The 24,490-nt window shown below is 41.2% G+C and overlaps 1 protein-coding gene across 2 annotated transcripts in view; it reads left to right on the top strand.

Annotated features, from left to right (window-relative positions):
• The first annotated feature begins 6,681 nt into the window (after positions 1 to 6,681).
• The window catches only part of LOC149319170 (importin-5), a 46,521-nt gene continuing 28,712 nt past the window's right edge, over positions 6,682 to 24,490 (top strand). Inside the window, exons 1-8 of one of the 2 annotated variants that reach the window (XM_089511187.1) lie at positions 6,682 to 6,895; positions 12,643 to 12,723; positions 14,977 to 15,169; positions 16,817 to 16,919; positions 17,810 to 17,906; positions 20,241 to 20,345; positions 21,982 to 22,104; positions 22,204 to 22,324. In XM_089511187.1, coding sequence (XP_089367313.1) covers positions 6,797 to 6,895; positions 12,643 to 12,723; positions 14,977 to 15,169; positions 16,817 to 16,919; positions 17,810 to 17,906; positions 20,241 to 20,345; positions 21,982 to 22,104; positions 22,204 to 22,324 — 922 coding nt within the window. In that variant the 5' untranslated portion in view covers positions 6,682 to 6,796. Of the gene's footprint in view, positions 6,896 to 11,446; positions 11,546 to 12,642; positions 12,724 to 14,976; positions 15,170 to 16,816; positions 16,920 to 17,809; positions 17,907 to 20,240; positions 20,346 to 21,981; positions 22,105 to 22,203; positions 22,325 to 24,490 lie in introns of those variants that run through there. The other variant, XM_089511186.1, reaches the window with a different exon arrangement.

Consider the following 24,490-nt stretch of genomic DNA (forward strand, 5'->3'; position numbering starts at 1 on the left):
TATGGGAAAGTGTGGGAGAAGAGTTTTTCTGCCAAATACAATGAATGCTGAATGTTAGGGTGGTGAAATACAGAGCAACCGTCATGCAGGACCAGATCCTGGATTAGCGTGATAACCTGGCCTGTATTACAGATCCCTGGCTGGATGAAATGGGGACAGGATAATCTCTCTCAGCTCTGCCTGATGATTCTTCATGTATGAACAGGGAAGATAGGAGGAGCAGAGCTGCATTACTCTGTTGTGATCCCTTCTATCCCATCAGGTGCCCTCTCTTACAGTTTGCCTGATCTGTGTGTGTATCTGAAGGCAGATGCCCATGGCAGAAAATGTACTTTCTCCAGGGCCAATACCACATTCATACTGTATTAACATCATATTCACATATGATGTTGTTGTTGTGTACCTTCAAGGCATTTCTGACTTGACCCTAAGGCCAACCTATCATGGGGTTTTCTTGGCAAGATTTGTTCAGAGAAGGTTTGTCATTTCCTTCCCCTGAGACTGAGAGTATGTTACTCCTCTAAAGTTACCCAGTAGATTTCACGGTCAAGCATGGATTAAACCTTGTCCAGAGGGATGTAGTCCAACACTCAATCCACTACACCAAGTTGGCTCATATTCACATAACTTCCTGGAAACCTGCCATGGACCAGTGCCATTAGTCTGCAGCTGACTGGTACAAGTCAGCAGATTTCACTTCAAATAGCACTGGACCATTTGGAGCCATGCTTTCTGATGGTGCTGGCAGCAAATTGTTTTCTGCCACCATAGTAAATGCAGTTATCCAGCAACACTATCCCAAATTATCAAGTGCCTATTACATTTTCAAATCATGTAGGCCACTAAACAGTTGTGTCTAACACAGGCTCAGCAGATGCACTTTTGGTTGCAGCTTGTCCAAGAATAATGGATACTTTTTGATCTATATGTCCTGAGAATCCTTGTAGAGATGAGAGAAACTATGGTCTAGGATATATAGCCTGAGAATATGGACTGGATATAATATATGCTGGACTATAGTTTCTCTCATCTCTACAAGGATCCTATGCAGATTTTCAGGTCATATAGATAAAAAAGAACCCATTATTCTTGGACATTCTCCTGCCAAAGATACATCTGCTGAGCCTGCTCAAACAGAACCCTTTCTGACTTATCAAAAAAGCAGCTGGGGAAATGGCCAAGTACATTAAAGGAATGGTAAACAGCTATCTTCAGTGTTATACCTAAAAGAGGCAGTGGTAAAACCTTTGCTGAGAAAACTTTCCCTGAACAGTTTAATATTTGATAAATACCATCCAATCTCCAATACTCCTTTCCTCGGCAAGGTATGTATGTGGCAGCACCTCAGCTTCAGGGATTCCTGAATAAGACTCCTTATCTAGATCTAGCTTAATCTGCTTTCAGGCATGTTTACAGAAAAGAGATGACTGCTGTTGCCTTAATGAGTGATCTATGGAAAGAAACAAATCCTTCTTAGTTCTGTAGTGATTTTCCTCAATGATTTTCAATATCATCAATTGTGATATCCTTCTAGGCTGTCTCTCTGTAATGGATATGTGGGGCACTGTTGCTAGGGAGAGAAACAAAAAGGTGGTGTTCAGAGATTCCTGTCTTCCTGTCCAACATTATGACAGTTAGCACATGGAGATCCTTGGCGATTTCTCCTCTCTCCCTTTCAATTTAACATATACATAAAATCATTGGAAGAGATAGCTTGGAATTTAGAGCTATGGTACCACCAATATGTGGATAACACTCAATTCTGTTTTGTGTTAATAATAATAATAATAATAATAATAATAATAATAGTGACTGCCCCTTCACCCATAGCTATCCTATCATCTGCCTATCCTTTTAACATATTAGTCAATTTTAACTTGTAATTGTATTTTGAATGCTTTTTATAATTTATAATTCGGGGGTTATTTTATCTTGGTATGGGTTGGGTATTGTGGATTTTTATGATTTATCGTATTTGTAATTGTATTTTTATTATTTTTTGGAACCCGCTTCGATCCAAAGGGAGAGGCGGGTTAAAAATAAATATTATTATTAACAAAGTAACAAAACAGATGAAGCCAAAAACATTCAAGCTTAATCTAGACAAAACTAGATCCTCTTGGTCAGCTCAAAGGCAGATAAGAGAACAGTGACTCAGGTTCACAGTTTGGATGCATTCATGGATTCTGTTTGGAGACTCAGGATTCTGCTGTGGCCAGAAATACATTTGCACAGTTGAAGCTTCTTCAGTTCCTGGTAATGTCTAATCTTGCCATATTTACACTTTTTGATGTTGTTGTTAGTTGCCTTTGAATTATCCCCAATTTATGACAACCCTGGGAATGGGATCTCTGCAAGCCCCCCCCCCCCCCCCATCCTCTCCCTCTCTGCTCAGGTATTGTAGGGTCAGGCCCATGTCCCCAGCATCATTGTATTTTCTTATCAGCCATGCCTTCTCATGATGTGGTCAAAGTACAACAGCCTCAGTTTAGTCATACTGGCTTCCAGGGAGAGTTCAGTCTTGATTTGTCCTAGGACCAAATTGTTTGTCTTTTTGGCCATCCACAGTATTTTCAGCACTCTTCTTCAGCACCACATCTCAAGTGAATTAATTTTCATCCTATCTGCCTTCTTCACTGTCAAGCTCTCACAACCATACATGGGAAGTGGGAATACCATGTCTTGGATAATTAGTGTTCAGCTGTATATCTTTACACTTTAGGATTTTGCCTTGGTCTTTCATAGCTGCCCTTTCAAGTCCTAATCTTCTTCTGATGTCTTGACTGCACTCTCCATTCTGATCATTATCTGATCCAAGATATGGGAAACCTTTAACTGTTTTTGTTTCCTCATTATCTAAGTTGAATTTATATAAAATCTGAATTATTGCCAGGGCTACCTTTGAAAGGCATTCAGAAATTTCAGTGGGTTCAAAATGCTGCAGCCAAACAGTTTATCAGAAACAGTTACATCAACTTCACTGATTATTAGTAAGTTTCTAGGCACACTTCAAGGTGTTGCTCATGATTTAATATAGCTCCATACATCTTGGGTCCATGCATTTTGAGTCCATTTGAAGGTTACCTGAAGGGCCAAATCTTCCTGTAGAGGCCAACATAGGTATCAAAATATTTAGGGAAAATCTTGCTTGTTCCCACCACTCTCACAGGCAAGAGAGCTTCAAAGCATACCCTTGTTTTAAAAATTCATTTGAAAAAGCATGTGCTTTTGAGACCTAGATCACATAGGTGTTGCTCACACAGTGGTTTTTGCAGCTCTGTTCCGACGTGACTGCAGGTCCAACAATGCGAATTCACATGATAATGTGATGTATTATCACACGTGATTGCATTCTATGGGGGGGGGTCGTTCCGAGGCAATTCTGCAATCAATCCAAAGTGACTCCTCATTTTGGTGAATTTGGTAACAAGCAAATTCACAAAAATTGTTTCTAAGCTCACTTCAGTTTCACTCTGAATTGGTCTGGTGTGGAATGCAACTTTGCTTCCATCCTGGTACACCCCCCCCCAAACCTCCAAGGTCCCACATTTCCCATGATGCAGCGCTGCAATTTTGTTCCATTTGAATCTGGTACTCCATCTGCTTCCATTGCTGCCAAGGGGGAAATGCCACTGGGGAAAGGGCAGAGAGCTACTGGGGAATGAATGTATTCACGTTTTAACATGGACAGAGCTGAGGGTGGGCAGTGGGTGCTGGTTTGAATGCAAAAATGGACTCCAGACCTCATTGAAAGAGTGCTGGATGTTTCGGGGAGGAATGGAGAACTGTCAAGGAGGGCACATTTGGATGATGCTGGCAGGGTTTGGGGGGCTAGGAAGGATGGCACATTTGTATGTTTCAGGGGGGATAAAATAGAAAGGAAGAGGAAACATGAAGCTGTCATTCACATGAGGCTAGCATTCACGTGAAACCGGAATCAGGAAGTGGCCCCCTTCTTCACCCCGGAAGCGTAAAATGTCGCGATGTGTTCAGACCTCCACTGAGAATTGTGCAAGGGTGCTGATTCAAATCATTGAATCCACATGGTATGTACTGGCATGGTAATACAATGTGCACTCACTCCGCTTTGACCCTGTAATTACCACAATTTTGTTCATCACGTGTGATAGTTCATCACGTGAACTGCATTGGATTCAAAGTGACTCTGATACGGAAGCGCTTCAGTTTAGAGCTCCAGTCTCACGTGCGATAAACACCTCAGTCAACATATGTTTACGCATCCTAAACTCATGCTGCTCCTAAAATAAAATTTTGTATCATTTTACTAAAGAAGACAAAAGTAGCAATATGGTGAAGTCCCATTAATCTTTTTTTTTTTTGGCCTTTTTTCTTGGGAAAGCCTTTAATACTTTCTTAAACATGAATCAGAATGTCACATTTATTGTTTTACTCATATGTAAAATGGCCTTTTGAAGAAAAAATTACCCAAAAAAACTTTTGAAAATTATTTTTGAAATGATATGGAAAATGGCAACCAAACAAGAGAATGAAAAATGGGTCTGAAAAGTAACATTTTCATGGACTTACTCCACAGTAGACACAGCAAGCCAGATATGGGAGTTAGTGGTTCCCATGTCAATGGGGCAGTGAAGCAGTTCCAGTCTTTAATATAAATTGTAAAGGAGCTATCCAAGGTAATGAAACCCATCCCACAATGAGATCTAGCACCCTGGATAGTTCCTTAACATTAAAAGACAGGACATTTTCACTCTGCACCATTACAGAACAGTACTATGATTCCAGTACAGTACTATGATTTGATTGCCACGGCTGAATCCTATGGGATCCTGGGGCCTGTAGTTTTTGGACAGAGCAAAACTCTCTGACTGAGAATCCCAAATTCCCCTCGCTTGAATGCAAATCCTAGAATCCCATAAGATGTTGCCATGGCAGTTAAAGTGGAATCACAGTGCCATTGTTGTTCAGTAGGAAAGACCCCTAAAACACAGAATGAAAGTGAAGCCACAGCAGTCACTGGCTTCAGCATGTCTTTTACTTTATACCTGTCTCCTTGATGCAGAATGATCAGCTGGGTGATATTATTCAGTGATTTTTGTCCTGTCCCCTGAGTGTAAGACACCAAGTTTCCTTACATGCATTTGTAGTTCTTACAAACGTAGTTCTTACTCAACACTTTTTATCTGTAAGGGCATTTGCAGCCGCTTTGGCTGATGGTATATAGATTGTCCTTAAGCATATTATCAAGGATTGTGATCTTTTGAGGGAAATACATCATTCCAGTTCCATAAGTGAAGGGCTGAAGCTGTATATTGTCATTATATTAATTATATTATCATTAATATATATTCATTAATATATTCCGGAGCTCTCATTAGTACACTTGTCCCTCCGTATTCGCTAGGGTTAGGGGCACAGGACCCCCGTGAATGTGGGAAAAACGCAAATAACAAAAACACCATGTTTTTACCTGAGAGGACACCTCTCTAGGAACCTCTAAGTCCTCCAGGGCAACTCTGTGGTCAACATCCGACAGACACTGACCATAGAAGTGCACTGAAGAAGCTACAAACGCCTAGTAGAGTATTCTCCCTAGGAATCACTAGGTCTTTCAGTGCAACGTTTAATTAAAGTTGACCATAGAGTTGCACTGGAGGACCTAGCTATTCCTAGAGAGAACGTATGAATCAAATCTGTAAATAATCAAATCCACAAAAGTCAAAGCCACAAATATGGAGGGATGAGTGTATATTCTATGAGAGAATATAGTCAGTGTGGCACAGTGGTTTGAATGCTGGACTTTGACTCTAGAAACCAGGGTTTACTCCCCGACTCGGCTGTGGAAACCCACTGGGTGGCCTTGGATGAGTCACACTCTCTCAGCCTCAGGGGAAGGCAAGGGCAAACCTCATGTGAACCAATATTGCCAAGATGGAAGATGCATAAGATGGGAAAGACTTGAAGGCACATAACAATAACAACATGAGAGGATAACAAAATTATTTATTTAATCAGTTCCCTAATTGTTTCTATTATCTTTTTTCTTCACCATAGTTAGTTCAAGTAGGAAATAGTGTGGTTGTGACAAAGGTTGTGTCCACATTTATTAAAAAAACTGTCATGGCTCCGTGCTATGGAATTCTGGGAATTCCATAGCACGGAGCCATGCCAGTTAAAAGGCAGGTCCCAAACCGGATTAATTCATGCCCTGTGGATGCAGCCAAGGTGACCAATAGCCTTGTGCTCCAGCTCCCTCCTTCTCAGAGTAACTGGGTCACTCCTGGGCCCAGAGCTCCCTCAGGGCGACTGAGAAAAAGGGGCCGTTCAGGGGCTTATTTATCACCGCCTCCTGCATGAGGGAGGAACGCAGCCACACTGCGCATGCGCGCCCTGACCCACTTGAGCGCCAGCGAGAGAGTCGCCTTACAATCTCCCGCGTTTTCTCTCCCTCTCCCTCCCAGTCAGGAAGAGCCCGCCCTCCAATGGAGCCTCAGCCCCGCCCCTTGGTCCCGCCTTGTGACCACAGGAGTGAGAAGGGCGGTGGGGGGGTGATGGGAAGTGACTTCACAATGGGGGCCTCCCGCCCAATCACAAAGACGGGGCGGCGACAGCCAATGAGGGAGCAGCAGCCTTTCCGCGGGCAGCCAATGGGAGCGGCGGAGGCCGGCGTCTGCGGGAGGAGGAGGAGGGTGTCAGTCTTGCTGGGAGGGTGAGAGCGAGGCGGCGGTGCGCGGCCTGGGAGTCCCGCCTCCTCCTCCTCCTCCTCCTCCCCCCTCCCTGCCCGGCTGGCCTCTCTCTCTCTCTCTCTTTGGCGGCCATGGCGGCAGCAGTGGCAGCGGAGCAGGAGCAGCAGCAGTTCTACCTCCTCCTCGGCAACCTCCTCAACCCAGACAATGTGGTCCGCAAACAGGCCGAGGTGACTACAGAGGAGGGTTCGGGTGCGCGCGTGCTGCTCAGCCGCCGCCAGCCGGGCGGCAACCCTCGCGCGCGCCGGTGCCCATGCTGCCCGGCCTGCTCGGCCCTGTCAGCCAGAGAGAGAGCGCGCGCCTCCCCAACTGGGGATTCCCCCCTCCCAGTCCAGTCCTCACGCGCGCGCTCTCTCGCTTGGCTGGGGATTCCCCCCCACAATGTCCTCACGCGCCCCCCCCAGCCACCCACGTGGTCCCTTCCGCGAGCGCCCGGCGGCCGTTAAAGAGCCGTTAACTGCCCTGGCTCAAAGCAATGGGATTCTGGGAGTTGTAGTTTGTTGTTGTTGCTGCTGCTGCTGCCGCTCTGGGCCCCACAACATACTCCCAGCTCCCAGAATTCCTTGAGCCAGACAAAGAGTTAAAGCTGCCCCAAACCACGTTATTATTTTTCCAGCCTGTTCCTTGGTGGCTTCGGTGCTAGGGAATCCTGGGAATTGTAGTTTTGTTGTTGTTGTTGTTGTGGCCCCAGAGCTATATATCTAGCGGACAATCATGGAGTCGTAGAGTTGGAAGAGACTGCAAGGGCCCTCCAGTCCAACCCCCTTCTGCCATGCAGGAACTCTCAATCAAAGCATCCCACTGACAGATGGCCATCCAGCCTCTGTTTAAAGACCTCCAAGGAAAGAGACTCCACTGTGGCAGCTATTTCACTGTCCAGCCCTTACTGTCAGGAGGTTCCTCCTAATGTTGAGGTGGCATCTCTTCTCCTGGAGCTTTCATCCATTGATCCGGGTCCTAGTCTCTGGAGAAGCAGAAAACAAGCTTGCTCCCTCCTCAATATGACATCTCCATGGGGCCCAAACAGACAGGCCAAAATAAAGCTGTTTCGGGTCATGTTAGCGGTATGCTGTTTAAATGATGCATGAGTCCTAAGAGGCCAGAAGCCACGCCAAAGCCACACTCCAGTCCTAAGGACTGGATGCAGCTTTGGTGCAGCTTCTGGCCTCTTAAGATGTGTGTGTCATTTAAACAGCATGCCTCCAAAGTGGCCCAAAGCAGCTTTATTTTGGCCTGCGTCTCAGGGCCCGTGGTCACCTTTTAACCTCTGCTCTTCAACCCTAACCTGTTTCTGGGGAAATAGACGCCCGGCAGCGTTGGTGCCCTTGTAGCCTCCCTTAAGTGTGTTGCAAAGTGGAAGGGGAGGGCTGTGCTCCCTTTTCTTCCTGGGAGATGCTCAGGAGGTATATCTTTCCCATTGAATTTACTTTGAGGGGGAGGGGTTAAAAAAATTAGAGGATAATTCAAAGATCTTTGGACTGTAGTTTGAGTAGTTATGATAAATTATGTGCTCCAGATACATGAATGTGTAGGTGTGGAAAACGGTTACGCTGGCAGGCTAAAAACAACACAAACCCTACTCACTGGCTGTTTTGGTACTGACGTGTCTGCATATATGCTCTTGAGATACATATATGTGTGTATGTGTGTGTGACACATATATATGTGTATACAGTGGTCCCTCCGCATTTGCTGGGTTTAGGTGTGAAGGACCTCCTGTGAATGTGGGAAAAGCACAAACACCTCTCTAGGAATCTCCAGGTCCTCCGGTGCAACTCTGTGGTCAATATCTGCCAGACGTTGATCATAGAATCATGCTGGAGGACCTACAAATGCCTAGAGAGGTGGTTTCTCTAGGCATTTCTAGGTTCTCCAGCGCAACTCTATGGTCACCTTCTGGCGGAGTTGCGCTGGAGGACCTAGAGATTCCTAGAGAACAGATTAATCAAAACCACAAATAATCAAAGCTGTAAAAGTGAAAGCCACAAATGTGGAGGGCCCGCTGTATTGATATATATTTTGTTGTGCTTTAAAAACCGTCACACTGACTGTTTTTGTAGTGATTTCTTTACATATACGCTGTACTTCAAAATGCTGTGTTTTCCAGAGGTGGGTGTTAATCTGTCAACATCTTGGATTGGATTTAGTAGGGACCGTCTGTTTCCTACATGGTAAACAGTCAGCATTTTTAAAAAGTGTTTTTTTTTCCCCTATATTATAATGAAAGGAATGGATGGTGCTTTTGAAAACTTAAGCGATCTTGGTTCGTTAAATTGGCAGATAATTTTGTGTCTCATACTTTGTGTTTTTAATCCGATAAACACCTTCAGTGTTTAATATAGTTCTGAATGAAACCTCCCCCCTCTCTTTCTCTCCCTCTCTCTCTCTCTCTCTCTATTGTATGCTTCTCATTATTAGCAGAAATTGTGACCTACAGGATTGCTCTGTGATTAGTAAGTTAGGATAGTGCTTTTCTTCCCCACCCATGTGAGTGATTTACATTCTTTATTATAAAAACCTAGTGGGGAATCTCGATTCCATTGAAATAAATGCCAGTGACTGGTTTAGCATTTTCTCATTGGGTAGCTGTCCTGAGGCTTTTATCGTTTGCATCATTTGAGCGGTCAGCAGAGTTCAGCACATTCTTTCATTATGAGCAATTGTATAAAAAGCTGCTCTTGATACCCCAGTGTAAATCTATACAGTCTGAGAGGGTCCACATTCGAGATGAAAATTGCAGTCAGCTTAAGTGCTAGGAAGCAGCATAGCAAGCATGTATCTATTCTGAAACATAGATGATAGAAGAGGCAAGTGAAAGATGTAGTTATAGTATTTCCCTCTTTTGAATCATGGGTATTATGACAAAGTAGTTAAGACCTCTATGACAAAAGCTATGATTAATTGGTGTGTCATGAAGTTTACATCACTTGAATGCAAGTAAAGTAAGGACTGATGATCATATTGCCCAGTTGTGAAAGTGTTCAGTGTCTAGTGTATGATGGTAGTGTGAGTGTTTTGTTGATCAGCTGTATTTCCCCATCATCAAAGGAAATATACCTGTGTATCTCAAATGCTTGGCACAGAGTAAAGAAGAGTTTCAACTTCTTTTCCTTGAGCGCTTATAGTAGCTTCCTTTACTGCCTTGTAGCTCTAAGCTTGTACATTTGAGGATAGCACCCTCAGTGGGCTGTAATCTAGGAAGTATAGATTCATAAAGGTCTTGAATTAGTACAAACAGCAACAGTTAGCTGGGTGAAACCACTAGCAAGCAAAGTACAGCATCATCCGAAATCCACCAAACAGTGATACCTTTATTGGGGCACCCAAAACACACATTATACACATTACACATTGTGCATTATACAAAATGTGCATTTTGTTTGGCTCAATGAAGGTTTCACTATTTGGTGGATTTGTTTGCTATATGGCCAACATGGTTACCCCTGGATATGTTTACTGGCAACCAAGGCAGGGTAATTTGAAGCAACCAGGGCAAGGTGATTCTTTCCTCTTCTTCTTTTTTGACCCTGAGAGGTAGGGATACTGCTGCCAGCACTAATTGGGACAAGTGTATAATTGCCTTAGGAGTCAGCAGGGCTATCCACTCAGCACCTGTGCGCTTATGTGGTGCTGTCTGTGGCACCATGCACCAACATCAGAAAGGAAGCTAATGAATTCCTTTCACTCCTGTTTTGCTGGGCAGCAGTGAGTAGCAGACTTGCCTAGGAAACCACCATGCTTGCTGTTGCTAAGTATGAATGAAAAATAAATCAATAAAAATTACCCACAATAGAAGAAGCGTCAGTAGTTTTTACTGTCTTTAATGAACCATGTAGACACAGGCAGAATTAGATCATGGTTGTATTTTTCTTAACCTGTCAGTCACTCATACCTAGGAGGGTTGGCAGCATTTGCCTTGAAAGAGTTGCATTAAATTTCAGAAGCTTGCACATCAACAGTAACATTTTTTTAAAAAAAGAGCTATTGCTTATGGGGCAGAACAGATGGGCAGGAAAAAGCAGCTCAATCATGCTTTTTCCAAAAGCAGGTGCAAACCCCGCTGTCCACAAAATCCTCTCCCAAGGCGAGTTGAATACGCATGGCTTGACTTCCTGATGTAACATCAAGCAGCGCCACTGGATAATTTTTTTTTGTTGCGTCCCCACCATACATACACACTGTTGTGCAAACACACTGCCTGCAACCAAGTGCCTCCCACATCTGCCCAGATGCCCTCCTTCACTCTATTCCTCCCTGTTGGGTATTCTGGTTTGTGTATATTGTAATTGCATCCATTGGCGTTGTTGCACTTTCATTTCTTTGCTTTGCTCCAGCCCCGCACTTGCATTGGGATGTTTATATGCAGACACAAAGATGCACATTTTCCATCTTGAGTCAGATTATCCCAACTTCTTTTGCTCCTGTTTTTAGCCCCAAAGTGCAGCCTCGGTCCAGTTTCCCGCCACTTTCGAAGTGTGCATCATCTAAACCTCCTGCCTTCAAAGCAATTGGAAAATCTTTATTTTACCCATTCACCCCTATGTTATAAAACAAGTGTAGTATTCAGTAAGTTTTGTGATTAAGTAAGCACTATTTGAAATTATTCCTTCTGGCCACTTTCAGATGCTTAAGAGCTCAGTTTTTTTACTCATCATAGTGTTAAGAGAAATGGAAGGCAGTGAATTCTTCAGAAGAAAAATGGAAAGCTATGGTTGATTCCTGCTTTAAAGAGCTGCAGGAGTCCTTTATATTACCTAGAATTAGGTGACAGATCAGCTTCAGAATTAAGAACATAAGAAGCAGCGGTCGCTTCTATAGAGGTATTAGTATGTTATTTTTACTTTGTAAAGGGTGAAACTAGCTTTCAATTTTTATTTAAAATTAAGTTTTAAGTGTAAGTATGACTTTAAACTGAATTGTTAACCTGCCCAGAAATAGAATTAACCAGTATTAAATAAAGAAACATAAAAATATTAATATGTTTTTCATTGTTACTTGCCATACATCTCCATGTGTTCTCTCAGTAGACATTTTGTTGAAATGGAATAATTTAGGATGTCTTTACTTTCTGGAAATAGAGGAAACCCTGAGCCTCTCATTGTTTCAGAAAATTTAAAAGCTTCTCTCCATGATGCTTCCATATTTGCGGCTTTGATATTTGCGGATGTGATTATTCACGGATTTGATTAATAGGTTCTCTCTAGGAATATCTAGGTCCTCCAGTGCAACTCTATGGTCAACTTTAACTAAAAGTTGCACTGAAAGACATAAAGATTTCTAGAGAGAACACTACTAGGCATTTGTAGCTTCTCTGGTGCATTTTTATGTTCAGTGTCTGTCGGTTTCTTGACCACAGAGTTGTACTGGATGACCTAGAGATTCTTGGAGAAGTGTCCTCTCAGGTTAAAACATGGTGTTTTTGTCATTTGCTTTTTTCCCATATTCACGGGGGTCTTGTGCCCCTAACCTTAGCGAATATGGAGGGACAAGTGTAGTTTCTTAAGTTTGATTTTGATGCAAAATATTGGCTTAGATTGAACTATGTGTATAAACAAAATAACCCTAACATGAATACAGTTTTGGTTTGGATTTTGTTTGTTCTCTTTTTGGTTTAATCTAGTTTCTGTGTAGTCATGATACGTTACCTCTAGGATGAAAAGCAGCATGCCTCTGAATATCAGTCACTGGGCAATGACAGTGAGACAGGATGATTAATCTTATGGGCTGCTTTTGGGCTGATCATAGGTTTATGTTTTGCCAGTCATGGGAACACAATACCTGACCAAATAGGCCTTTGATCTGGTCCAGCTCTTCTGCTTTTTAAAAAATGGTTTACATAGTACATAGCAAATTGGCTAACTCTTTTTTTCTTTTATAGTGGTAACCTTTCTTATGTTTTTCTTTCTTTCTTTCACAGGAAACATATGAGAACATACCAGGCCAATCTAAGATTACATTCCTCCTGCAAGCTATCAGAAATACTGCTGTTGCTGAAGAGGTATTTTTTTTTCCAAGAAACATCTAATTATCTACAACAAAAAAATAATACCAACATTACAGAAGTGTTTTATGCTGTACTAATGTCATTTCAAATTCTGTTTAAACTTGTTAGCTAGAATTACATCTGAGAAGAATTAAATTGTACTCTAATTATAGATATGCTAAAGAACAAATAATTGGCAACTATTTCTATAGAATTAATGCTAATGTTCAGTGTTAAAAGCAGTGCTTGTGTATTCCCTCCTCACTTTGCACACACAGATGATAAACTCCCTTTTCTGGTTGACTAGCAAATCAGTTTGCCATTTTGCATGTAGAACCAAGATCTCAAGCCATGGCTTGAATAACCCCATTAGCCGGGACCATAGCTTTCATTCTGTAAATGGAATAGAGCTTTCCCATCTTTATTTCTATGCAGCCCACATGCCTTGTGAAAATCTGTTTTCAAGGCTAGGAAGACATTTCTGGGTGGTATCAGATGATATGAGGGAGGGCAGAAGGAATGAAAAGCTGATGGAGCAACTCTGAATGGAGGAGCTATTTAAAAGGAACAGTAAAGCTCCAGAGAGAAAAAACCTATCCTGTTCATAGATGCAAAGCTAGTATCAAAGCTAGTTGTGTTATTGAAGCTATTGCATTTCCAGAGAGATTCTGCTCAGCATTCTACTGTTAATTAGCTCTTCTAACTCAGAAAGGCAACAGTGTAGAGGTTTTCATTGGGGACATTTGCAGGAGTTTTCAGTGGAAAGCAGTCTAACATAGCTAACGTGCATCTCTGCTCATGGTGTCTTGGAATTCCCTCATTACGGTGTTTAATCCTCTTAAAGGGTTTTGCTAGCCAATCCTCTCTGCCTTACTGATTGTATATTAGGTCATAACTTTCCCTCAATAATTTAGCAACTGTTGTCAAGAAACATAAGCAAATGATCAAGTCATAATAACTTACTGAGAATGTTCATACATTGAGTGATATACCATAGTGTACATAATTAACACCAACTGCACTTGATCTTAGTCAAAAGGCCAAGAAGTGATTAATTAACAGCAACTCATCTCAGTATCACCATCAGTCATTGACTATAATGGTATGTATGCAGGTGAAGCCATCTTATCTTCTAACAATCCTCAGTTGTTTCTGTTGTAACAGTACATACAACTCTGTATTGCATGTCACTTTTATGGTGATCAACACAAAAAAAGGACATGGTTGTCCAGTCTTCCAGATTTCCTGCTTCTGTGGTCTTTAGGCACTGGTCTTATAGTTTGGCTTCTCACATGATCTGCATATAAGCCATCTCCTTTTTTCCTGTTTCTTTCATTCACCACAACATTTCCTACAATATGTTTCAAATATTTATTATACTCCTGTATTTTGAATGCACAGAAAGTGAATTACCCCCCGAACTGGTCCTGACAGAATTAAAGCCTTATCAGGTTCTGAGCTGAAATAACTGAAACATTATGTTGTACCGGCACAGCTGGCATATTTCATTTGTAATTCTAGATATACTGATATATTCACTATTGGTATATTTCCATTGGTTAATATTGGGTGGAAAATGTGTGCAATTTTATTTCCTTTCCTTGAAAGACTACTAGTTAGTAAACATAATAATTAAAATACTAATTCACTTTATATATATATTAGTAGATACTTATTATTATTATTACTCACATTAATATTATTTATTTATATTCTGCCTTTTCTCCAAGACTGGGACTCAAGGAGGCCTACAAAGAAATTTAAAAGATTATAATTTTAAAAAATGAGAAAAAGCCACATTAAAACCATATTTAAAATATGCACTCAAAAAGACATTAAAGCACTAAACAATACACTTTAAAACAATACTTAGTCTGTACTTCATTCACCTTATTTTTTCATATTATCATTAGGCTGGGTTATGAATCTTTCATGAAGGATGCTTCTTTGTAAATATTAACATATTGCAGACGTTCATCAAGCTCTTAAGTTTATCAATGTCTTTACTATATGGTTCTAAGTGTCAGCTTCTTCTGCAGTAGAGTCAAGTGCTTTGTTTAGTACCTGTACCAACCATGAAGATAAATAGTTGAAGAGAACTAGCTATATGACTAAGGATGCCAAAAAGGATGTGGCAGGGTCAGCACCTTGGTTTAGCATTTATATTTTGTGCATAGTTATGTGGGAAATAACAAAGAACAGAACGACACGATATTGTCCTAGAATTGTTTTCCCCAACAAACATTATAATGTATACCTGTTTACTAGGCAAGACAAATGGCTGCTGTGCTCTTACGGAGACTTCTGTCAGCTTCCTTTGATGAAGTTTATCCAGCATTACCCCCTGAAGTTCAGACTGCCATCAAAAGTGAACTGCTTATGATTATTCAGTTAGAAACACAGTCCAGTATGAGGAGAAAAATCTGTGACATTGTAGCTGAATTGGCCAGAAATCTAATAGGTATGTGATATTTATTTATATTTCTTAGCTACTCTTTCTTAAGATGCTGAAGGCAGTGTGTAGCATAACTTTGCAATAAATGATAAAATGCAAAGAAGAAAAGGGATATTTTGAAGGAGAAAAAACCTGCAGAGGCAATATAGTTCAGAAATAGTGGCCTTATTTGTCCAATCTTATCCTCCTATAGAAAACCTTTGAAGGAGAAAAGTTTCCACTTGATAGTAAAAAGTTGTTTAAATTAACAACTTTACTGCCTTTTTAAATTTTATTCTGTGAACCACCTTGGAGAGGGTTTACCTAGAAAAAAGAAGTAAATTTGTTTTAAATGAATAAAGTAAGAAGGAGAAGCCCAAGTGGTTTATTCTAGAAGTGAGTGCAGCTACAGAGAAGGACATTGCTTCAGAATAGTATATAAAGGAGGGTCTTTTGGACAGATCTCAAAGGGAGCTGCTACATTTCTATATTGTTGACTATTGCTATTTTTATAATTTTTTGCTCACCTGTTGAGTTCCGTTCTGTAGTTGAAACAAAAGTATAACACACTGAAAAATTATTCTAAAAAGACAATTTAAAATTTCAATTTACATTTTTAGAAAAATTATATTTGTATTTGACTGTATCAATCCAGAGCACTGTGTATATTGCAGCAAGCACATCATGCTCCTTATGGAGCTTTTCCATAACTTTAATGGGAATGCCATTTCTGTACACGATTCATTTTTATTTGTAGAGTAAGGTACTGTGCAGAGCAGTCATTAAGGCCAGCCTGGAAGCAGAATCAGGGTGTGGCGTCCACATGACGCATGCTCCGACTCTGCCCCCAGGGTGCTGTGACGCTGCACGCCAATGCACATGGCACATGGTGTCACAGTGCTACTCATCCACTGCATCCATACGACGCAGCGCCAAAGGAGCACCTTAAAGCCGTGGCTATTGCACCCTTTCCAGGGCGCAAAAAGGAGCCACTTTTTATGGCTTCTTTTTGCATCCTGGAAGGGCCAGATTGGGGCTGTGGCACGCGGTTGCCATGGCCTCGATCCGGCGCAGCTGAAGGCAACTATAGGCCGCCCCTTAGGGGTGGTCTGCAGCAATAGAGTTCCAAGATCTTTACCTATCAATGTTTGGCTTCAGTTCTTCAGGATAGTAAGCAACACACTACATGCCTACTGCTGTACCTGGACTTTTTACATACATTCTTTCACCTGCTGTAATACTGAGGACTTCAGATTTGACCCTCAGAATACAGGAGGATTATTCAGGTCCTAAGGTTGTGTAGAAATCTGAGGGGTGGGCATAAGGGATAAATACCATGGTTAATCCCTGTAGACTTGTTTAATCAATGGAATATATAAATTGGCTTACTGAGTCCTCATTGGTTCATTCAGTTTACTCAACAAGTGGGCAAAAATTGGATCTAGTATGAAGGTACAGCCCTGCAAATTCTCTTAAGGTAGAATTTTTTAAAAAAAAGTTCTGGCAACTGAAAGTCCAAAACAAATAAAAAGTTGCTATAAAACCTAGCAAGTTTTTCCCTTAATTGTAGAATAATAGTAGTTATTTTAATGGTTTGTTTAAATAGTGTTATTTCCTTTTCATTTTAAGTTAATAAGGAATCTTTTCAAAGTGTTGGACTTCTTTTTGTTCTAGATGAGGAAGGCAATAACCAGTGGCCTGAAGGCCTGAAGTTCTTGTTTGACTCAGTCAGCTCTCAAAATGTGGGACTGCGTGAAGCCGCACTACATATCTTCTGGTATAGTATTGTTCCTAAATGAGCAGATTGGTGTATTTTACGTAGGAGCGTTAAGATGATCAAATTGTTTCATGTTACTGATGCTTAAAAATCCAGTTTTAAAACCTGTCTTCAGACTTTGTTTAAAGGGAACCTTGTGTTCCAGGTGAACTTCTCAAGAATCTCTCAGTGAAATGAATAATGGTGGATTAGCAGCCACAGCATAGTTTGTGGGTGCTTTAGTAATTACAGTGGCATCCTATACTGGGGTGTCACTCGGTGCTGGGGGGGTTTGGGGGCGGAGCCAAAAGGGGCATGCCTAACTACCTGTCCCGTGTGGTTTTACTCACAGGTAAAACCGCACAAGGCAGGGGGTGCATCGGACCATCTCCCAACCTGTTGCACGTGGCTTTACTTGCAAGTAAAGCCAGGTGGGCCAGGGAGGGAGGTGGGCAGGGGCAAGGTCACCTGGCCCTCTCCCTTCCTGTCCTGCATGGCTTTACTTGCAAGTAAAGCGCGCAGGGCAGGGATGGGGGACACTCGGCCCTCTCACTCCCTGACACCATGTCCCACATCTGGGAGGTGGGGGGCTGTTCACCGGGTGTCACCCCACTTTTAGAGTATCACCCAGTGCGGTCTGCACTCCCTAGTGACGCCATTGAGTAATTCACTATTGTCTTGTACTAAATTAGTGTGTACCCTATCCCATGACCCTAAGTCCTCTTTCAGCTTGTTCAGTGTAAGTGATTCAGACAAGCTGACAGAGTAAATACAGAAAGATTAGTCATTGTTTTCTTTGAAATGCAGTATTTTATATTACTTTATATGTAAATAGCATGTTTGTTCACTGTTTTTAATGTGCGTACTTTTAAGGATGCTTAAAATGTACATTATTTGTACTGCCCATTTAGGAACTTCCCTGGTATTTTTGGAAATCAGCAGCAGCATTATTTGGAAGTCATCAAACGAATGTTGGTACAGTGTATGCAGGACCAGGAGAATCCAACGGTAATTTGAAACCAACTGGATCTTGCCTTATGGCATTTTCAGATTGAATGTATACCAGAAATCTTTGTTTAATGTCTGAATGCCTGAAATGAAAACTTGAAGTCAATACTATTGACCACAATCTACTGGGCCACCCATCTGGGATGGATTTCAAGACATTATTTTATAGTACGGGCAGTTTCAGAAGATGATTGTGGAAAACTACTGTTTAGCATCCACATTGTCCCCCTAAATTCCATAATGTCCTCCAGTGTCCTTCGTTTTATTCAGTGTCTACATGAAATGGCTAAGCACGGACATCCAGGATTTGATATATTAATCATGCTTAGCTGTCTCAGAATCAGTATCTGATACTGGTTAGAGAGTGGGAGAGGGCAGACAAATTGAAACATTATTGAAGCAAGCCAAAAGTCAGCAGAAGGGCAAACGAGAGAACAAGGATTCAGCATGTCTTGGATGGCGGTTCTTTCTCCTTGAAGACTGGCACATGCCCTGGTTGTTTCAACTATTCAACTTATCCTTTGTGGGACTGACTTGAAAGAATATTAAGAAATGGGGTCACAATGTTTCAGCCTTGGGCCAGCTCTAGGGAGCATGTGAATCTCATCTTATACAACAGTTTCATTGGCTGACATTCTGTTTCTGGGAATGATTCAAAGTGCTTGCTATGACTTGTAAAGCCCCGCATAGCTTTGGGCCAGGTTTCCTGAAATACTTCATTCTTCAGTACAAGGTCTGTGGAAAATGGTCTCCTTTTTGTCTTGCCATCATATCTGTTGCCATCAGATGTTTGCCAAAGGTGTTTTCTCAGTGTCTACCGTGGAAGTCCTTGCCAAAGGAGACAGGTTTATTTTCCTTTCTAATGACCTTCTGCTACAGACAAATAATAATAATAATAATAAAATATTTATATCTAGCCTGCCTTTCCTGTGATCAAGGCGGGTTACATACACGTGCCAATACAGCATAGCAATACAATATAAAACACAATAAAAACAACAAATACATTACATTAAAAATTGCAATAGCAATTACAAATTACAAAATCTAGCTAGCTCGAGATACTTCAACACATACAGTAAGAGTGGGCCCCTTTTTATCCGCTGGGGTTTGGTTCCAGGAACCTCCGTGAATAACAAAATCTGTGGATGCTCAAGTCCCATTAAATACAATGACATAGCAAAATGGTGTCCCTTATATAAAATGGGAAAATCAAGATGTGATACTTGGAGTTTATACTTTTTTTTGAATATTTTCAAGCCATGGATGCTTGAATCCATGTATAAAAAAATCTGTGGATAAGGAGGGCCAACTGTAACTGTTTTTTGTCTAATACACTGACTTTCTGTAAAACTGCAAAATGTTGCCTTTTGTTCAGTTGGCTGTTTTTATTGATTGTTGAACCTAATATATGTTAATTGAAAACAATATTCTTTAGTTACTGCTCTAGTTCAGACTTTGGGTGAAGTTCTATTATATAGCTCATAGAATCATAGAGTTGGAAGAGACCACAATAGCCATCCAGTCCAACCCTTTGCCATGCAGGAATATGTACATGGATTTGTATGTACAGGTCCACAGGATGGAATTTTCCTTCCCAAGCCAACTGAGATTTGGGAAGCTAAATATTGCTTTGTGATGGGGGCAGTCTTGATCCATATTGGATTTTTGGGAGTAACTACGATTTCTGCAGTACACCATCATTCCTACAAGATACAGGAAAAAGGAAGACTAGGAAGAGGTACTTTTATTTTACTTCATATGATTTTAAGACAGGTATAGGCAACCACAATGAGTCCATTTTCCACCACCTTCCCATTGTCAGACATAATTTTTCTCCACCCCCAGCCCTGCACTGTGTTGATGGGAGCTTGTTTTAGAGGCCAACTAGAGGCTGTATTTGTCTAGCACCAGATCTTGGAAGCAAAGCAGGCTCAGCCCTTGTTAGAATTTGGACAGGAAACTGCCAATGAATACCAGGTGTTCTAGGCTATATTTCAGAAGAAGAAACTGGCAAAAGCACCTCTGAGTATTGCTTGTCTAAGAAAACCCTATGAAAATTATAAGGGCATCATAAGTTAACATATAACTTAAAGGCACACATTAACACAAAGATATGATGAGGCACTACCTAGAAAATAATCAAGGCATGTGACTTCCACCATTTAAAAGGATCAAATGTTCTGTTTCTCTGTCTGTAGAATGAGTATGATTTAGGAATGGGGGTATCAATGCAAAGTTAGGGTAAATTTAACATATACCCTGTATATGCAAGTTCAAAATGTTTAAGGAGCACAGTGATATACTAATGTTAGTATTTAATTTTTATTCTAGATCAGGACACTATCGGCTAGGGCTGCAGCGGCATTTGTTCTTGCTAATGAGCAAAACCTTCCCCTTCTTAAACATTTTGCAGACTTGCTTCCTGGAATCTTGCAGGTAAAGTCTTTTCCAGAAAGTTTTCTCAAGTATATTGCTATAGACAAAGATGTGACATGTAAAGTATTTTGGGTATTGCTGTTTTCTGCATCAGTAATGTATGAATTTCTAGTGTGAACATCACGGTAGATGTTGCCATTAATAAAAGCTACTCTTTGCCTTTCAAATAGAATAAGTTGTCTAAAAAAACACTATAAGGTACACAAAGTACAAAATATTTTGCTTTATGCATTTAAACTTTATGGCACGAGAACAAGTGTGGGAGTCCTGGAGATGTCTCATTGACAGGGTTGCCATGAGTGGAGATCGACTCAAGGGCAGCTAACAAAAATCAAGTGCATGCAGCGCTGTTCCATTCAAGTACTATCAATAATTTTTGGAAAGAACCTTGACAGAAAATAAATAAGGAATTAAGCTGTACAATTGCCAGTACTTTGCCTTGTTGGCAAACTTCTGTAAAGATTGGGATCTGAATATTAAACATACTAGCTAGTTCATTTAGGAACTGTGCAGACCACCCCTAAGGGGTGGCCTGCAGCCGCCTTCAGGTGCACCAGATCGGAGCCATGGCAACTGTACGCCGTGGCCCCGATTTGGCCTTTCCAGGGTGCAGTAGCCATGGCTTTAAGGCACTCCTTTGGCGCTGCATTGTGTGGACACAGTGCCAGAAGAGTGCTGTGATGCCATGCACTGTGTGGAATGGCACATGGCATCACAGCGCCCTGGGGGCAGAGTCAGGACATGCATCACGTGGATGCCATCCCCCTGATTCCACCCCTTTACTCCGCCCCCAGGCAGGCCTTAATGGCTGGTCTGCACAGGGTCTTAGTTTCCTCTTTATGTGTTAGCAGCAGGTTATAACAAATATTCATTTTAAATCATTTTTCTTAAGAATGCCATGGTAGTTTTTTTCATGTGAACTGCAAAAAAGCCACCGTAAAGTTAAAAGGGTTATGAAAGTTAAAAGGGTTGTGAAAAGTAGGAAAACAAAATAAGTTCTCACAATACTTTTACTCAGTTGACATTAAATTTATATGAAAATATCTACAAAAGATTTCATGCTTGCAATTTATTTATTTTTATTTATTTAACATATTTCTATTAAGTATAATGTCTGCAAATCCAGAAGACTAATATTTCAGTAAAGACTCAACCACAATGTAGTTTTTACTGTATATTGCAAACTGTGGTCATTGTTGGTCTAGTTTTTCAACACATTTTTTAAAATAGAAATCAACAAATTTTCATTAATATAGAATTAATATGTTTGCAGTATTAAAGCATCTTGAAAAGATATTGTGGAGGAAATGTGGGCTTTCAGTTTCCCCACTATAAGTAGGATAAATGTTTAACGAATGTGGCATCTGCTATATAATGCCTAAGGAATGGGTAAAGAGAAACTTGGGCAAGTTCAACAGGTAGCAGTGTGATTAAGTGCCCACCAGAATTATGTGCACAGGTTAAGTGAAACATTCAGCTTTGGAGTTCTCCAGTATGTTTTCTGATCTTAGGGTTAGATTTTTGTCATGTTCATAGTATCTTGAAATATTGAACAGTATTTTCATAACACAGAAGAGCTTGGTTTTGAGTGTGCAATTGTAGGTGAAGAGGTCTTAACCAAATTCTCATATTTTAGGCAGTGAATGACTCCTGTTATCAAAATGATGATTCAGTCCTAAAGTCTCTTGTAGAGATCGCAGATACGGTTCCAAAATATTTACGTCCACACTTAGAACCAACATTACAACTGAGTTTGAAGGTATGTCTGATGCTCTCATTCCACATTTCAATGTATTATTTGGTGTTCTTTTTGCTATTTGTTTTGTTAATGTTCTGTTTAAATATTTTGTGATTTCAGCTTTGTGCTGACACTAGTCTCAGTAACATGCAACGTCAGCTGGCCCTGGAAGTAATAGTTACATTATCAGAAACTGCTGCTGCTATGCTGAGAAGGCATATCAACATTGTTGCACAAGCTAGTGAGTAAAATAATTGTATTAGTTTTCATAGATAATATTGAGAGATACTTATGTAGGGATGGTGCAGACAGAGAGGAAAAAGTGGCTCGATCATGGGTTTTCTGAGAGCAAGTCGAAACCCCACTCTTTGCATCATCTTATGGTTTGGTTTTACTGTATATACTCATGTATAAGTCTAGAAATTTTAGTCAAAAAGGTGACCCCCAAAAACCTGAGTCGATTTATCCATGGTTCAATATAGTATTATACTTTAACTCTTATTTATATAAAAATGAACCTTCCCCTGGTGAAAAGCAAGAGAGTAATCTGGAAGCACTGACTTCTCTCTATTCTCAGTCCAACTTTTAATATGAGCACAAACAGTAATGTCTCCTGGAATTTTGTAAGTTCTTTGGCATTGTTTTCCTTTGCTTCATCCTTTACATCCTTTGTTATATGGCCCTAAATTTTACTCTCAACCTATCCACGAATCATGTCAAAATCCATAATTATGGCTCCAAAACCTGCCCTCGAGTTATACATGAGGTCGACTTATAGTCGAGTATATATGGTAAATCTTAATTTAAATGGGCCACTATTGGAAACACTGTTGTTGAAAATGAAAAAATGATAGATCTGATACAGGAAATAATAATAATAATATTTATTTATATTCCGCCTCTTCCGTTTTGAGGATCAAGGCAGGTAACAGCAAAGTTTATATAATATACAACAATAAAAACAGCAAGCCCCACAGGACCCCAGCCCAATCCTCCCTCCCAAGTATAAAATTAAACAATAAAACATGGTTAAAAATACATAACAATATGACAAAATTAATAAACAAACCACAAATAAGAAAAATAATAAAAGGAGGAGGATTCAGTTGGTTCTGGACATTATCAATCGGGGAAGGCCTGCCGGAAGAGAAAGGTTTTCCCCAATTGATAATGTCCAGAACCAACTGAATCCTCCTCCTTTTTGAAAGCCTCGAGTGAGGATAATTGGCAAATCTCTTCCGACAGGTCATTCCAAGTTTTTGGAGCGGTGGCAGAGAAGGACCTCCAGGAGGTCACCGCCAATCTGATCTTTCTAGATTGTAAAAGGCTTTTCCCGGAGGATCAGCGTGTATGGGAAGGATTGTATGGGAGGAGGTGTTCCTTCAAGTAGACTAGGCCCAGGCCATGTAGGACTTTATAGGTGATAACCAACACCTTGTACTGTGCCCGGAAGCTAATAGGCAGCCAATGTAATGATTTTAAAATAGGTGTAATATGGTCAAACCTGGATTTTCCGGCAACCAGTCTGGCTGCCATGTTTTGTATCAATTGGAGCTTCCAGATGTGGCACAAAGGTTGCCCCATGTAGAGCGCATTGCAGTAATCAAGACGAGAGGTTACTAGAGCATGTACAACCATTTCTAGGTCCCACTGCTCCAGGTAGGGGCGCAACTGGTTTATCAGCTGAAGCTGATAACAGGCACTCCTGGCTGTCGCATCAATCCGAGAAGACAGTTGAAGCAACGAATCCAGGAGCACCCCCAAGCTGCGGATGCAGTCTTTCAGGGGAAGTGTGACCCCATCTAGAACTGGCGAACTTATCTCCATACCCGGATTGGGGTTACCTATCATGAGTACCTCGGTTTTATTTGGATTCAACTTAAGTCTGTTTTCCCTCATCCAATCCATTACCGACTTCAGACAGTCATTTGGGGGGAGATGCCCTCCTTGGCTACTGAAACAGTCCGAGACATAGAGAAGTAAATTTGGTTGTCATCAGCGTACTGATAACACCCTGCCCCATGTCTCCGGATAATCTCACCCAGCGGCTTCAGGTAAATGTTAAACAGCATGGGGAACAGAATGGCGCCCTGAGGGACGCCAGATGTCAGCTCTCTCATAGAGGAGCAGCTGTCCCCCAGCATCACCATCTGGAATCTGCCCGAGAGGTAGGAATGTAGCCACTGCAAAGCAGAGCCAGCGATTCCCAACTCTCTCAGGCGTTCCAGAAGGATACCATGGTCTATGCTATCAAAGGCCACTGAGATATCCAAGAGCACCAACAGGGCCACACTTCCCCTGTCAGTGCACAGACGGAGATCATCAACCAAGGCGACCAGGGCAGTCTCCACTCCGTATCCTGACCTGAAGCCAGTTTGAAATGGATCAAGATAATCGGTGTCATCCA

Source organism: Sceloporus occidentalis, unplaced genomic scaffold (genome assembly GCF_023333645.1).
Source record: "Sceloporus occidentalis isolate IW3139 unplaced genomic scaffold, rSceOcc1.0.p SCAF_2, whole genome shotgun sequence".
Taxonomy (NCBI): domain Eukaryota; kingdom Metazoa; phylum Chordata; class Lepidosauria; order Squamata; family Phrynosomatidae; genus Sceloporus; species Sceloporus occidentalis.